The sequence below is a fragment of the Artemia sp. Qi Xiang Cuo genome, chromosome 19, assembly GCF_049724085.1.
Source record: "Artemia sp. Qi Xiang Cuo chromosome 19, ASM4972408v1, whole genome shotgun sequence".
Taxonomy (NCBI): Eukaryota; Metazoa; Arthropoda; class Branchiopoda; order Anostraca; family Artemiidae; genus Artemia; species Artemia sp. Qi Xiang Cuo.
In genome coordinates, this window is record NC_142812.1 from 46361414 (window position 1) to 46377514 (window position 16101).

Sequence of the window (16101 nt, forward strand, 5' to 3'; positions counted from 1 at the left end):
TTCTTATAAACTAGAGAGTTTAGCTTAGAGTCTTATCATAGGGTCGTGAATACAGTTCTAGTTTAGTCTAGTTTCATCTAAGAGTTTAGAGTTTTGCCATAGAGACTTTTCACTTAGTTTTTTTTGATATGATAGGTTTTTTTATTTCTGATTTATACCTTAGAGTCTTATCTTAGATTTTTAATTATAGTTGAAGTTTAGTTAAGTTATAGTTAAGGGTTTATATTTTTAGCTTGGAGTCTTAGCTTATAGTTTTAGTTAGAGTTTTAGTTTAATTTTAGTTAAGAGTTTAGAGTTTTACCTTAGAGTCTTATCTTAGAGTTTTATTTAGAGTTCTAGTTTATTTTTAGTTAAAAGTTTTGAGTTTTACCTTAAAGTCTTAGATTAGAGTTTTAGTTAGGGTTGAAGTTTCGTTTAGCTTAGTTATAGTTAAGAGTTTATAGTTTTAGCTTAGAGTCTTAGCTTAGAGTTTTAGTTAGAGTTATTGTTTAGTTTAGTTTTAGTTAAGGGTTAAAGCTTAGAGGTTTAGCCTAGAATCTTAGCTTAGACATTTAGTTAGAGTTGAAGTTTAGTCTAAACTAGCATAACCACAAAACTACACATTATTGCATAGAAACACCAAAACCATAGGTTAGATTAGGTTAGGTTAGAGGTTAGGTTTCTGCACGTTTAAGCTAGGTTAGATTAGGTTAGCTTATCATGAGCGCTCATGATAAGCTAACCTAATCTAACTGATACAAAGTCGACATGGGGGGATTTTCCGACGAGTATGGTTTGGTTAGGCTTGGGGGGATTTTCCGGCGAGTATGGTTAGGTTAGGCTAGACTAGATTAAGTTAGGTAAGATTAGATTAGATTAGGTTAAGTCAGGTTAGGTAAGTTAGGTTAGGTTAGCTAAGTTAGGTTAGGTTAGCTAGTAAACATCTCTCCATGTTTAAGTTAGGTTAGGTTATGTTAGGCTAGATTAAGTTATGTTAGGTTAGGTTAGCCTACGTACGCGCGCGTACGTAGGCTAACCTAACTTAACCTAACCTAACATAACTTAATCTAGCCTAACCGAACCTAACCTAACTTAGACATGGAGAGATGTTTACTAGCTAACCTAACCTAACTTAGCTAACCTAACCTAACTTACCTAACCTGACCTAATCTAATCTTACCTAACTTAATCTAGTCTAACCTAACCTAACCATACTCGCCGGAAAATCCTCCCAAGCCTAACCTAGCCTAACCATACTCTCCGTAAAATTCCCCCCAGTCGACTGTGTACTAGTTAGATTAGGTTAGCTTATCCGGAGCGCAAATGATAAGCTAACCTAATCTAACCTAACTTAAACGTGGAGAAACCTTACCTCTAACCTAACCTAATCTAACCGGTGGTTTTGGTATTTCTATGCAATATTGTGTAGTTTTGTGGTTATGCTAGTTTAGACTAAACTTCAACTCTAACTAAATCTCTAAGCTAAGATTCTAGGCTAAACCTCTAAGCTTTAAGCCTTAACTAAAACTAAACTAAACAATAACTAAAACTCTAAGCTAAGACTCTAAGATAAAACTATACACTCTTAACTATAACTAAACTAAACGAAACTTCAACCATAACTAAAACTCTAATCTAAGACTTTAAGGTAAAACTCAAAACTCTTAACTAAAACTAAACTAAACTAGAACTCTAAATAAAACTCAAAGCTCAGACTCTAAGTTAGTACTTTAAACTATTAACTATAATTAAAATAAGATAGAACTCTAACTAAAAATTTAAGCTAAGACTCCAAGATAAAACTGTAAACACTCAACTATAAGTTAACTAAAATTAAACTCTAAGTAAAACTCTAAGCTAAGACTCTAAGGTAGAATTCTAAACTCTTAACTAAACTAAACTAGAACTTCAACAAAAACTCTAAGCTAAGACTCTAAGATAAAACTCTAAACTCTTAACTAAAACTAAACTAAACTAGAACTCTAAGTAAAACTCTAAGCTAAGACTCTAAGCTAAAAACTCTAAATTCTTAACTATGACTAAACTAAACTAAACTTCAACTTCAACAAAAACTCTAAGCTATGACTCTATGATAAAACTCTAAACTCTTAACTAAACTAAGACTCTAACAAAAACTCTAAACTACGACTCTAAGCTAAAAAACTCTAAATTCTTAACTATAACTAAACTAAACTTCAACTCTAACTATAACTCTAAGCTAAGACTCTAAGCTAAAACTCTAAACTCTTAACTAAAACTAAACTAAACTAAAACTCTAACAAAAACTCTAAGATAAGACTCTGAGCTAAAACTCCTAACTATTACGAAAATAAAATATAATAAATCCAAAAACTTTTCGATGCTAAAAACAGCTAAAACTATGGAATATAATATAAAACTAAACTAAACTAGAGCGTACGCTACCGCAACAATTCAACATTATAATCTAAAAACTCAAGAAACGAAGATCGCACTAAACTAAACTAGACCGCGAGCTAAAAATCTAAGCTGAGACTCTAAACTAAAACTCTTAACTATTACTAAACTAAACTTCAACTTTAACAAAAACTCTAAGCTATGACTCTAAGTTAAAACACTAAACTCTTAACTAAAAGTAAACTAAACTAGAACTCTAAGTGAAACTCAAAGGTAAAACATCAAATTCTTAACTAAAATTAAACTAGAACTCTAACAAAAACTCTAAGCTAAGACTCTAAGGTAAAACTCTAAACTCTTAACTTAAACTAAACTAGAACTCTAATAAAAACTCTAAGCTAAGACTCAGCTAAAACTCAAAACTCTTAACTAAAACTTAACCAAACTATAACTTTAAGTAAAACTCTCAGCTCTGACTGTAATATAAAACTCCAAATTCTTATCATCAAATAGAATAAACTTTAAGTCTAACTAAAAATCCAAGATATAACTCTATGGTAAAACTCAATAGACTTAACAAATATTAAATTTAACAATAGCTCAATATTACGTAAAGATAGGACTCGTAGCTAAAAACTCTAAACTCTTAACTAAAACTAAACTCAACTAGAACTCTAAATCTCTAAGTCTAAGCTAAAAACTCTAAATTCTTAACTATGACTAAGCTAAACTTCAACTTCAACAAAAACTCTAAGCTATGACTCTATGATAAAACTCTAAACTCTTAACTAAACTAAACTAGAACTCTAAAAAAAACTCTAAACTACGACTCTAAGCTAAAATACTCTAAATTCTTAACTAAAACTAAACTAAACTTCAACTCTAACTATAACTCTAAGCTAAGACTCTAAGCTAAAACTCTAAACTCTTAACTAAAACTAAACTAAACTAGAACTCTAACAAAAACTCTAAGCTAAGACTCTAAGGTAAAACTATAAACTCTTAACTATTACTAAACTAAACTTCAATTCTAACAAAAACTCTAAGATAAGACTCTAAGCTAAAACTCAAAACTGTTAACTAAAACTAAACTAAACTAGAGCTTCAACAAAAACTCTAATCTAAGACTCTAATCTAAAACCTCTAAACTCTTAACTAAAACTAAAATAAACAAGAACTCTAACAAAAACTCTAAACTAAGCCTCTAAGCCTAAACTCTAAACTAGTAACTATTAATAAACTAAACTTAAAATTTAACCAAATCTCTAAGCTAAGTCTCTAAGGTAAAACACTAAATTCTTAATCAAAAGTAAACTAAGCTAGAACTCTAACAAAAACTCTAAGCTAAGACTCTAATGTAAAATTCTAAACTCTTACCTAAAACTAAAGTAGAACTCTAACAAAAACTTTAAGCTAAGACTCAGCTAAAAATCTAAAATCTTAACTAAAATTTAACCAAACTAAAACTTTTGGTAAATCTCTAAGCTATGACTGTAATCTAAAACTCTAAATTCTTAACTGTAACTAAAATAAACTTTAACTCTAACTAAAACTTTAAGATAAGACTCTATTGTAAAACTCTAAACTCTTAACTAAAACTAAATTAAACGAGAACTCTAAATAAAACTAAGCTAAGACTCTAAGCTTAAAACTCTAAACTCTTAACTAAAACCAAACTAGAACTCTAATTAAATCTCTAAGTCTAAGCTAAAACTCTCAACTAAAACTAAACTAAACTAGAACTTCAACAAAAACTCTAAACTAACACTCTAAGCTAAAAACACTAAACTCTTAACTAAAACTAAACTAAACTAGAAGAACTCTAATTAAAACTCTAAGTCTAAGCTAAAACTGTAAACTAAACTAGAGCTTCAACAAAAAACTCCAAACTAAGACTCTAATCTAAAAACTCTAAACTCTTAACTAAAACTAAACTAAACTAGAACTCTAACAAAAACTCTAAGATAAGACTCTAAGCTAAAACTCTAAACTCTTAACCAAAACTAAACTAAAACTCTAAGCTAAGTCTATAAGTTAAAACACCAAACTCTTAACTATAACTAAACTAAACTAGAACTCTAACAAAAACTCTAAGCTAAGACTCTAAGGTAAAACTCTAAACTCTTAACTAAAACCAAACTAGAGCTCTAACAAAAACTCTAAGCTAAAACTCTAAACTCTTAACTAAAACTAAACTAAACTAGAACTCTAATTAAACAACTCTAATGTAAGACTATTCTCAAAGAATCTATACTCTTAACTAAAACTTGAATACGCCCAAGCCTGAAGTAAAACTATAAGCTATGACAAATTGCTAATACTAAAGATCCTTATCAGTAACTAACCTTCAAAGTACACAAAAAATTCAAGCTCTGACTAAATTGGACTAATCCCTACCACTAACTAAAACTAAACTAGAACTATAACTAGGAATCTAAGCTAAGATTCTAAGATAAAAAATCTAAAAACTAAACTAAAACTAAACTAGAACTATAACAAAAACTCTAATCTAAGACTCTAAGCTAAAAAACTCTAAACTCTTAACTAAAACTAAACTAAAATAAAACTCTAAGCTAAGACTCTAAGCTAAAACTCTAAACTATTACTAAACTAAACTTCAACTTTAACAAAAACTGTAGGCTAAGACTCTAAGCTAAAACTCTTAACTATAACTAAAATACAACTAGAGCGAAAATTCTTATCTCTTAATATATTCTAGAACTCTAAAATCTTAAATACTACGATAATAAACTATAACATCAACAAAATCTCTATGTTAAGACTCAAGGCTAAAAACTCAAAACAATTAACTAAAATAAACTCTAAATCAAACACAAAATCACTCCTAATACTCTAAACTAAAACTCTAAACTCTTAACTATTACTAAACTAAACTTCAAGTCTAACAAAAACTCTTAGCTATGAATATAATCTAAAACTCTAAACCCTTAACTAAAACTACAAGAATCTAGAACTTAAACGAATACTCTAAGCTAAGACTCTAAGCTAAATCTCTCAACTCTTAACTAAAAATAAACTAAACTAGAACTCTAAAAAAAACTCTAAGCTAAGACTCTAAGCTAAAATTCTAAACTCTGAACTAAAACTCAACTAGAAATCTATCTAAAACTCTAAGCTATGACTCTAATTTAAAAAAAAAAACTCTTAACTAAAACTAAACTAAACTAGAAATCTAACAAAAACTCTAAGCTAAGACTCTAAGCTAAAAAACTCTAAACTCTTAAATAAAACTAAACTGAACTATAACTCTAAGATAATTCTCTAAGGTAAAACTCCAAACTCTTAACTATATTTAAACTAGAACTCTAACAAAAACTCTAAACTAAGACTCTAAGCTAAAACTCTAAACTCTTAACTATTACTAAACTAAACTTCAACTCTAAGCTAAGACTCTAAGCTTAAACTCTAAACTATTAACTAAAACTTAATTAAACTTGAACTTCAACAAAAACTCTAAGCTAAGACTCTAAGCTAAAAACTCTTAACTAAAACTAAAAAAAACTAGAACTCTAACAAAAACTCTAAGACAAGACTCTAAGCTAAAATTCTAAACTCTTAACTAAAACTAAACTAAACTAGAATTCTAACTAAAACTCTAAGCTATGACTCTAATGTAAAACAACAAAATCTTAAATAAAACGAAACTAAACTATAACTCTAACTTAATCTCAATTTTAAAACATAAACCTCTTAAATAAAGTGAAATTAAGCTAGAACTATATCAAAAAAACCCTAATTAACTAATCTAAGCTAAAACTCGAAACTCTTAACTAAAACTTAACGAAACTAAAAATTTAAGCAAAAGTCTAAAGTATGACTCTAAGCTAAAAATCTAAATTCTTAACTATAACTAAACTAAACTTCAACTCTAACTAAAATTTTAAGCTAAGACTTTAAGGTAAAACTCTAAACTCTTAACTAAAGCTAAACTAAACTAGAACTTTAACTAAAACTCTAAGCTAAGACTCTAAGCTAAAACTCGAAACTCTTAAATAAAACTTAATCAAACTATTGCTTGGTGCTGGAGCATTCAAAAAAGCAGTATTGTAAAGTTGTGGGTGAAAAGGATGGATACTTCAATTTGTAAAATGGGTTTAGGACGGTCACTAAGAAAAGAACTTGTTCTGAAATGCCTTTGAAAAGTATTGCTTGGTGTTGGAACATTCAAATAGCTGTAAAGTAAAGTTGTGTGTGAAAAGGATGGGTATTTCAATTTGTAAAATGGGTTTAGGATTGACATTATGAAAAGAACTTGTTCTGAAATGCCTTTTGAAAAGTATTGCCTGGTGTTGGGGCATCCAAAAAGCTGTAAAGTAAAGTTGCGGGTGAAAAGGACGGGAACTTCAAGTTGTAAAATGGACTTAGGAAGGACATTAAGAAAATAAATTGTTCGGAAATGTCCTTTGAAAAGTATTGCTTGGTGCTGGAGCATTCAAAAAGCTGTAAAGTAAAGTTGCGGGTGAAAAGGATGGGAACTTCAACTTGTAAAATGGGTTTAGGAAGGACATTAAGAAAATAACTTGTTCGGAAATGCCCTTTGAAAAGTATTGCTTGGTGTTGGAGCATTCAAAATGCTGTAAAGTTAAGTTGTGGGTGAAAAGGATGGGTGCTTCAACTTGTAAAATGGGTTTACGATGGACATAAATAAAATAACTTGTTATTAAAATATATAATAACGCATTAAAAAATTATTAAAAAAGTGGGGCTCAGGGGTCCTGGGGGGTGGGGAAGGCTCTTTGTAACCGGGGAGCTTCCTTCAAGGTTGGGAGGGAGCATCAAAATCCTTCGCGATTGGGGTCGAGGAACTTAAGACAGTGTTCAAATGGACCTAGTTTTCAATAATAACTAAAGAACTTCACCCTAAAATTCTCTTCTAAAACTTCTTCTAAAATCATCTTTTAAAATGTCTCTAACTGTTTCGCCGAAATAATTCCCTAAAATGTCTAAAACGGTTTCGCCCAAATAACCCCTAAACGTAATTTCAACGTGTTCCTTTTGTTTTTGGCATCCCTGCGCTGTCACATTTCAAATTACTAAGAAACCCTTTCGTGAATCAATAATTCCCCTTAGAAACAACAAATTAAGTCCTCTTTCTTGACAAATCAATCAACCATGACATCACCTGTCATACATTAAAAAACTTTACCCTGGCAACAATTCTACGCGTCGAACTCCAAAGATATTAATAAACTTTACCCCGGAAACAATTCTCTTGGAAATACATCAAAGACATTAATAAACTTCACCCATTCCTTTTTCATGACAAATCAATCAATCTTGACATCACCTGTCAGACATTAATCAATAATCCAGAAAACATCCATCAAAGTGAGAAAATTACTGTTTTTCCATTCTAACTGACAAAAACCATAAAACAGACATAAATTGCTGTTAAAATCCATGAAAAACATCAAATAAATTGACCAACACTTATAACCGTCCAAGAAACATCCATCAAAGTGAGAAAATTCCTGATTTTTCAAGTGAGAAAAATCCTGTTTTTTCATTCTCAGTGAGAAAGCGATAAACCACGTGGTTCGTACCGGACTATAAAATAGTTTTCTACTTACAATAAGTTTTTTGCGGTAAAAAAGTATAAGAAGCAATTATTCTCTAAATTATAAGGTACGAAAGAAATGGGCATTATGTTCATTATTGATATCATAATAACAGTCGGTAGAATCTATTCACTCCCCTCCCCGTACCCAAACATTTTGGATAACTCCTGCACAGAGCTACCATGTCACCAACATCGAGCCCATTGCGTGACTGGATCTGTACCTATGTTTGTCTTCAGTCGGATGGCAATGCTATTCATCCACACCGGCATGACTATTATCAATAAGAACGTCCTCTTTTGCTCCAGCTGTAACACCTTAATACTGGTGTCTGTTTGACTCAGAACAAAAGCAACGAATGACCTGGTTGATACAATTTACAACGACTACTCTTTTCTGGAGCCTACATAATATTGGGCAAATCGGATTATAACTATGGAAGCCTTTCTAGAGCATTAAAATTATTTCCGAAAAAAACTAGATCTTGTAGGAATCAGATATCTTTATCATAAATATAGAAATCACAAATCATTTTAGATTCGAATCCTGTAGAAATTAGCAAATGACGCAATTAGTGAAACTCAGCCGTTCTCTCAGTCAAATCAAGGGGTATATTATCCAACACTACTAAAGCATCAAAAACTGTCCAAAACTATTAGGTGACTAATTAGCTGTACTGATAATCCTTATCATAAAAAAGTAAAGTAAGCAAATTTTTTCAGGAGTTGTAAGGTATGAAAGAAATGGGCACTACGTTAATCAATGATCAGTAAAACCAGTCTGTACAAATAACCAGCAAGTTTGTAAAATCTAATACCCCCATTCCACCCATGGCTCAGGAGTAACCTCAGGATAGAGGTAGCATGCCACCAACAGAAAGCGTACTGTCGTGATGATTGCCGTACCTTTGTTTCTTCCTAGAGGGATGACAAAGCTGTTTTTCCATAGCAGCATTACCATCATGGATAGGCAAGTGTTCTTTCCGTCTCTATGTAGAAAGTCTACGATTTTCTCAGAACTACTGCATGAGGCTTTATCTGAAGACCTAGATAATCAAAAACTACCCCTTTTCTACCGATTTAAAAAAGAAAGCAGGCATATTTTAAATTTAGTCACTTTTTGCTATAAGGCCGTTCAAAAAAGTGTTTTTGGCTGTTTATGTTACTGAATGTAAAAACGCCTGGGAAGGTTTATTCTGCAGAAGAAACTAGAGCCATGACGCTGTGCCAGAAATCTGATAAAATAATTGTACAGAACATGAATGAGAGATTTGGGTCTTCTTGGCCGCAAATTCCTAAGAGCCTCAGAAGCCCTTCAACATTTAGCTATAAATCAGCCATGCAAATGTATAAAAAAATTATTCATAAAAGGATCATGTAACAAATTGAACGGGATAAGTATGTACTGGCTTATCTAGTACTTTTGACAGGGCTATGGTCTCAAAATTGAAGATAGAAAACAATACTTCAGGTATAATTGTTAGGTTTTGACCCAATCCAATTCGAAATTAGTTTAATCCAAACTTAGTCCATATTAACAATTTTAAGGAAATATACTTCACTGTTCTTCTGCCAAGGGTAATTTTATTTTGCAACATCGTTATTTATTGGGAAAACCTGACTCTTAAGTACTAAGGAAAGTTTAACTGAAATACAATTATTTTATTTGGGTAAGTGGAAACTTACACAACCATATACGACTTGTAAAATTAGGGAATTTCATTTTTAATAAGAGAGCTCAATAAACAGTTATTCAGTTTTCAGAAGTAGAGGACTCAAAATTTAAAACAACGAAACGTTGATGAGAAATCAGCAAAACATAGATGGCACCAAACAGCTAAGCACGTTGTAGTTGTCCTTTGAAGGTATAGTTGTTTTGGGAATCAAAAGACTGTCTATGCTTGAACGTCCACTGACGAGCGTTGTCAAAATTAACTAATTAGTTTTGCTTATGTATTTTTACGGTTCAGCGTGGCAACACTGACGAAAATGTGAATTTGCCTTAAAAATTACATTATTTTTAATCAACTAAAAGAAAGTTGGATTTTTATTGGTTGAATTCAGCGTTGATTCTTTATGTCGATGATAAAGTGATATTTATTGTTGTTGTTAGTTGATGTGGGGGTCGGTTGTCTTCGTTGGAACATTCGTATGAGCAATATTTCTGATTTATTTTTGTCTAGGCCTAGTTCAGTAACCTGCAAATGATTAATATGTAGTTTTTTCTCCAGTTAATAAGCCTCTGGGCCATTTGGAATTTTTTTTTGGAGTGTAGTGTTTTTTATATTTATTGAATAAAAGAACTTGAACTTGAAAAATCTTGGAAAACCACAGTTCTCAGGTAAGAATCAATCTAAGATGGGTACAGGGCAGGGCCGTATCAAGTGGGGTTACCCACTTTGAGCCATCCTCAACTCATACAAAAGAGATAAAATACAAGTAAACATATTTTGCTACGTTTTTATAAAAAAAAGATTAATCCCGCTTCAACAAAAATCCTTGACACACTCTTGGTACAGACGACCAATTTCCATATTTTGAAGTTCTTGGCAATTTAAGTTTTCACTTATTTGACAACCTTATCAACAACGGCACAGCTTTCAATTCGCTTTAACCTTTCGCAAAATAAGATGCAATTTTTAAAATTCTTCGAAATTTAAATAACTGATTGTAATTTCTCTAAATAATAACTTTTGAAAGACAAAACTATTATTGATCACTGAAAATCGGAGTAAATTGAATTATTATGAATACATGAATGAATTATAGAAGGGCAAGATTGGTGGCCCGTATGGAGCGTGAACAGTTTCATTCTAAGGGGCCTGGTGACGAAACTCAAGAGGAATTGCAGTTTTGGCGTTTCCTGTGGGATGCTCCTAGAAATATTTCTTTGGCATTCGGAGGAACATGTTGCAGTAAAAAACCCTTGAGATGTTTCTGATTTTGTTTGGGGAGGCGTTATAAGTTTCCTTGGCTCAGAAGTAGTAAATTTGCGGAGTTTGTGGGAAAATATTGAAAAAAAAGAGAAAAATATTTCGGTAAAAGAAGCATATGCTTTGAATAGAGTTCTCATCTCCTTATGCGCTAGACTAACAAATCACAGAATAAAGACGTTCATAGGCAATTTGGCAGTTACAAATCGTTAGGTGAATGGATCCAGCACCTCGCATAGCTTATAATTAGCCGTGACAAACCTTTTTTTATATGATTATTGGTCCTAACATTTCCCTCAGAATAGACCTCATCCAAAAATAGGATAATTTGGTTGATCCAGAATAAAAAAAAATCGATGTTTCAGACTCTATGCTTTCAAATAACGCCTGGAAAAAAATTCAGTGTTCTAAAGAGGGGGGGGGGTCTCAGGTCATGCCTTTGATCAGATGGCTCTTGATTTAAACAATACGATGGACAAAAAGGGTCTGTAATTTCTGCTGAGAGACCACTGCCCGCTGGCTCTCATCTGCTGAAGAAGGCCACAGGCGAAGACGGCCCCAACCAGAATGCGCAGGCATAGATATATTTACCCAAAAAATATTTCAAGGAAACTATTTTTCATGCCGTTCTGCATAATTTCAACAGTAATCAACTAAATGAGCAGATCTGGAGCAGTGTAGTAAATCCTGGTAGTTTTAGTGTTGCCAGTAACACCTACGCGGTGACCCAAGGTTTGTACGAATGCAGAAAGCTGGTTGAAACTGGGTGAAAAGGGGGATACGTGGCCTGGCCACTTTTGATTCTGTCATAAAAGGATTTAATAGAAAGGACTTTAAAAGCATCAGTTTTGTATTATTCAGTTTTGGAAAAAAGTATAAATAAATTAGATAGCAAATAAGCTTCTTTAAAGGATTATATACATTTTTAGGACTTTAAGCTGGACAAAGAGAAAAGGAGAGTTGAGTTGTAGTCAAATTTAAAAAATTCAAAGTACGAAAAACAGAAAAAAGCTCTAAAATCTACATTGGAGAGATTCGTGGTTATTTGGTACCAAGATGAGAGGACACAAGAGAGGGTATCACTGGGTATCATACGATTCTTAATTTCAAAAGATAAAACCAGGAAAACTAAAGCGGACTGCCAAAAATGTAAATTATCGGGGCCCAATGGGAGCTCATCCCCAGTTAGGCTAAATGCAAGTTTTGAACAGAGTGACTGACCATCTGTCTTCAATTTTCACTGAGACGGGTGTGACATGATACTATATTGCACAAACGAAATTGGGAAACCTAATTCTGTCGCATGAAGTACGAAAATACATAAAAGCTGTTTTTTCGGAGCAGAAAATGCTCTAATGTTGGTTAGACAAGCCATTTCAATGTAAGTGGCTAGGTTAAAATGCATTACAGAGATTTTGGAAAGGAAAATAATCTCTGAAAGTGAATATTAAAAGAAAAATTCTAGTGCAAAACAAGGCAATTTTACTGCTTTAGTTTTTCACTGCAACATGGTTCTCTGAATTACCAGTGACTACCAACGACAGCAGTAAAAAAAGGTTAGAAATACTCCTTGACATTTTTGTAGTCTGACAGTAAAACTATAAAGTCAGTTGGAGTCAGCGTCCACTCTATTTCTACCTACAAGGGTTAAATAATATGTACAGTTACCACACTTTTGGACTATGTTAATTTCTCAGGGGATAGGGTACTTTTTACAGTAGGGAAAAGTAGCGGACATGTTCAGCAGAGAGGTTAGGGGGTTAGTGCTTCCCCCCAGAATGTTTGTCTGACTCGTAAAAACGTAACAAAAATGAATATAAGCAAATTTTTGATTGGATTTTAAAGTTTTTTATACCTCCCCCGTAAAAAAATCCCTTTGTACCCCCCCCCCACCCCCTAAAAATAAATCCCAGGTACGACCCTGGGAAAAGCCATCTGTTCTCCAAAACAAATACAAAGGGGGTCGGCAGCGAACCATTGACATTTGATGACATATGACTAAATATGGTAAAAAATTTGATTGAACTGGGCCTGTATGAAGGAGAGACGCCACACAGCTTAAGATTGGGCGTGGTAAGAGATCTGGTGAACCCTTGAGTCTCTCTCGACACAGTTAAGACGTATGTTGGCTGGGGCTCAGCGGAAATGGTAGAATTATACACCGAAAACTCATAGTACAGAAAAGTCAAGCTTATGACGTCTGGCAGAATATAAGGATCGGTCCTATGCTATAGCAAGGGAAAACCCAGCAACTTTTCCTTGGGCTTTCCAGTGATCTAAGATTCATCTGTAGAATTAGGCCTATATACACATGTAAAAAAAATAATATGTTTAAGAAATTTGTTTTATCTGCATCATGTTAATTGTTGAGCAGGTAGGGAATTGGGTTTTTGAAGAATAAATAGGTTTTGTTTGGGCTGAGAAGGGGTATACAGGATAGAGGAGTACCTCCGTTCCCCTCTGATGCTTAACCTCAGGTCTGCGTGGTCCGGCTTCGGAATACATAGCCATTTCAAGCGTGGAAGACAGCAGACTCTACAGTCTGTCCGCGAAACAATGTTGTAGTGGACAAGGAAGGAAACACTCCAGATGAAGAAGCAAAAAAAGTAGTTAACTGTCTCTGTATGCATGTTCAGAAATGAAAGTAGAGGTAAAAGACCTTAGTGGCCTGAGCCTAGAATCCGTTTTATGGGTCCACCCACGATAATAATAATAATAATAATAATGATAATAATCCTACATCTTACGAGAGAACCAGATTCCTTGTCTATCAAGAAAAAACAAATAAGTAGCCTTACCTTTTTGCATTGTGTTTCTTATCCTTTTTCGTATGTATTGCCTTATGTTTATCTTTGCGATGCTTTTTATTTTTGTGCCTTTTGTCTCCAATTTCATTATCAAAATATTTGTAAATCTCATCGTGCGTTGGTCCATTATTCACGTAAGTTGAATTAAAATACTTGCTTAGTTCTAACTCTTGTTCATAACGGTATTCAGGGATGGCTATGTCTCCAATAAAACCAGCTAAAAATAAGATTTAATAAATTAGTCCCCGGTAAATTTTTCTTCGGAAGGGGGGGGGGGGGCAAAAGCGCTGAATCCTCCTAACGTTGGAAAATTAAAAAAGGAAGCCAGAAAAGAAAGAATTTTCACAAATTAATTCCTGTTCCACTAATAGTAAATAAAAGATCCCCCCCACCACCAAAACCAAAAAATTACATCCCCATTAAATCAGAAAAAAAGACGCTGAAATATGTGCAAAGACATACAATTCTGAAACGACAAAGGTAAAAACAGTAAAAACGTCGCTTTTTCACCAAGGCCGTATCCAGGATTTTTGTTAGGGAGAAAAATTTCCGTAGAAAAGAGGAACAAAGAACTATTAAAAAAGTCACAATCTGTTTATATGCATTTTTTTAACACTTTACGAGTTTGACAATATTTTGTTGGGGGTTACAACCCCCTAACACTCCCCCTGGATGCAACCTTGCTTTTCAAAATTGCTTGAGAAATTCCCACTTTTATTTTAATGTTTTTTTAAGGTTTGTTATCTTGTAACGCCCAGTTGAATTTTATCTGTATTTTTTACTCTTAATTCTGCACTGATGACGTTTGAGCGGAGGCATCAACCAAAATATTTGTATTGTACTCTTTTTCACTGCCTTGGATTTCCCCCAATTTGTCTTCTTTACGTTTTCTCTTTTTGCAAAAAAATATAGTAGAGACATTTCGACAGAAAGGCAAATCAGAATAAGAACTGTTGGCTTAGGAGCTTTTGTCAAAACCAGATAAGTAATTTAACTCCTCTTTTTGAGGTGGGGGGCAACAACTCTTACAGGGGAGTATACAAGGTCAAAAGCATTCTGTTTTTGCCCTTTTAGCCCATATTTCTTGATCTTTAAATTTTTTGAAAAGGGCATCCTGAAGCATCTCAAATTCATTTCCTGCTAATGAATATATTAATTTAAAAATACTTCAAAGGTACAGTTACAATCTATAGCATAACTCAATAATTAATACAAAAAAGATCGGGGGCGGGGGAGTAGGGTTGTAAGTAGTATCCATGTATAAGGTTTCAACCCTATATTAAATCCTACAAGAATAAGGTCAAAAGTGTAATAGATTGAAAACCTACATGAAAATATACATTGGAATTGCGCAAGAAAAACCCATGCTTGAGACATTAAACTCACGTGTGAATATTTTAAAAGTTGGCACACTATGATGCATGTTATGAAACTAAAGTCGAGGTTTTTTTAAACTTGGCAAGGTATAATGTGGTCAGGCATGTTTTGAGAGTTTGGTCGTAATAATAATTTAAGCATACAGGTTTTTTTCTGTTTTTGTTGTCAATTGCACAATGAATGTACGTCATGGGTTCACGTGTACATTCTTAAAAAAAAAACTGGTATGATATAAAGTAGTCAAACATGTTTTGGGGGCACGCACAAAATTATGTAACTCAACATCCGTTTTTTATTCATCCTTGAAACCCCGTATAAAATGTTCATGCATTGGAATTTAATTTTCATTATGTTTTAGCATATCAAGCATAGTACACTGAATTTTATGAACTCAGAAACAATGGATATTTCTATTTTCAATGTGAGTACACTTTCATTATATATTTCCAAAAAAAAATCGTTTTACTAGTAAATTCAAATTTCAGGAGGACTTATCCCCCCTCCCTTCCAACAATACAAAATCTTAAAATATGATAAGTATATTCGATAGAAAACGTTAAGTATGCTTTTTTCTATTATGTAAATAAAATCTCTCCTCCACAGCTATGTTTACAAGTTTTAATTGTTTGGAAACAGTTCTTTTTCGTTCAAAAATGTCCTTTTCCCATCGTCTATCTAAAATGTGCTTTCTTTTTCCGGTTTGAATGAAAAGCTTCGGTGTTACAAAGAGAGTGACAGTTTTGGGACTCAAATTTCACACGCTATTGCTATCATAAATTAATGACATATGCTTAATGAATTAGCAACAAGGATGTTCCTTGACAAAGAGAGAAAACTGTATTCTAGTCTAATTAAAGGAAATATATTTTATTTTCAATTGTACTCCATGATTAAGAAGGTTTTACAATGTGAAAAAAAAAAAAGCTTTATAGTTTAGTTTTTACGGAAATGGCATATTTTCGTTCCAAAGCTTGGCTTTTTCAGGGCTTGAGTTGCACGGGAGTTGAGTTGCACGAGGGTTCGGTTGCACGGGGGTTCGGTTACATGCGGA

The 16101-nt window shown here is 32.9% G+C and overlaps 1 protein-coding gene across 1 annotated transcript in view; it reads right to left on the bottom strand.

The window, feature by feature from the left end:
* LOC148940917 (protein tolkin-like) overlaps nucleotides 1–16101 on the bottom strand; it is a 267546-nt gene that overhangs the window by 227009 nt on the left and 24436 nt on the right. Inside the window, exon 2 of the mRNA XM_089105473.1 lies at nucleotides 13665–13890. Coding sequence (XP_088961599.1) covers nucleotides 13665–13890 — 226 coding nt within the window. The remainder of the gene's footprint in view (nucleotides 1–13664; nucleotides 13891–16101) is intronic.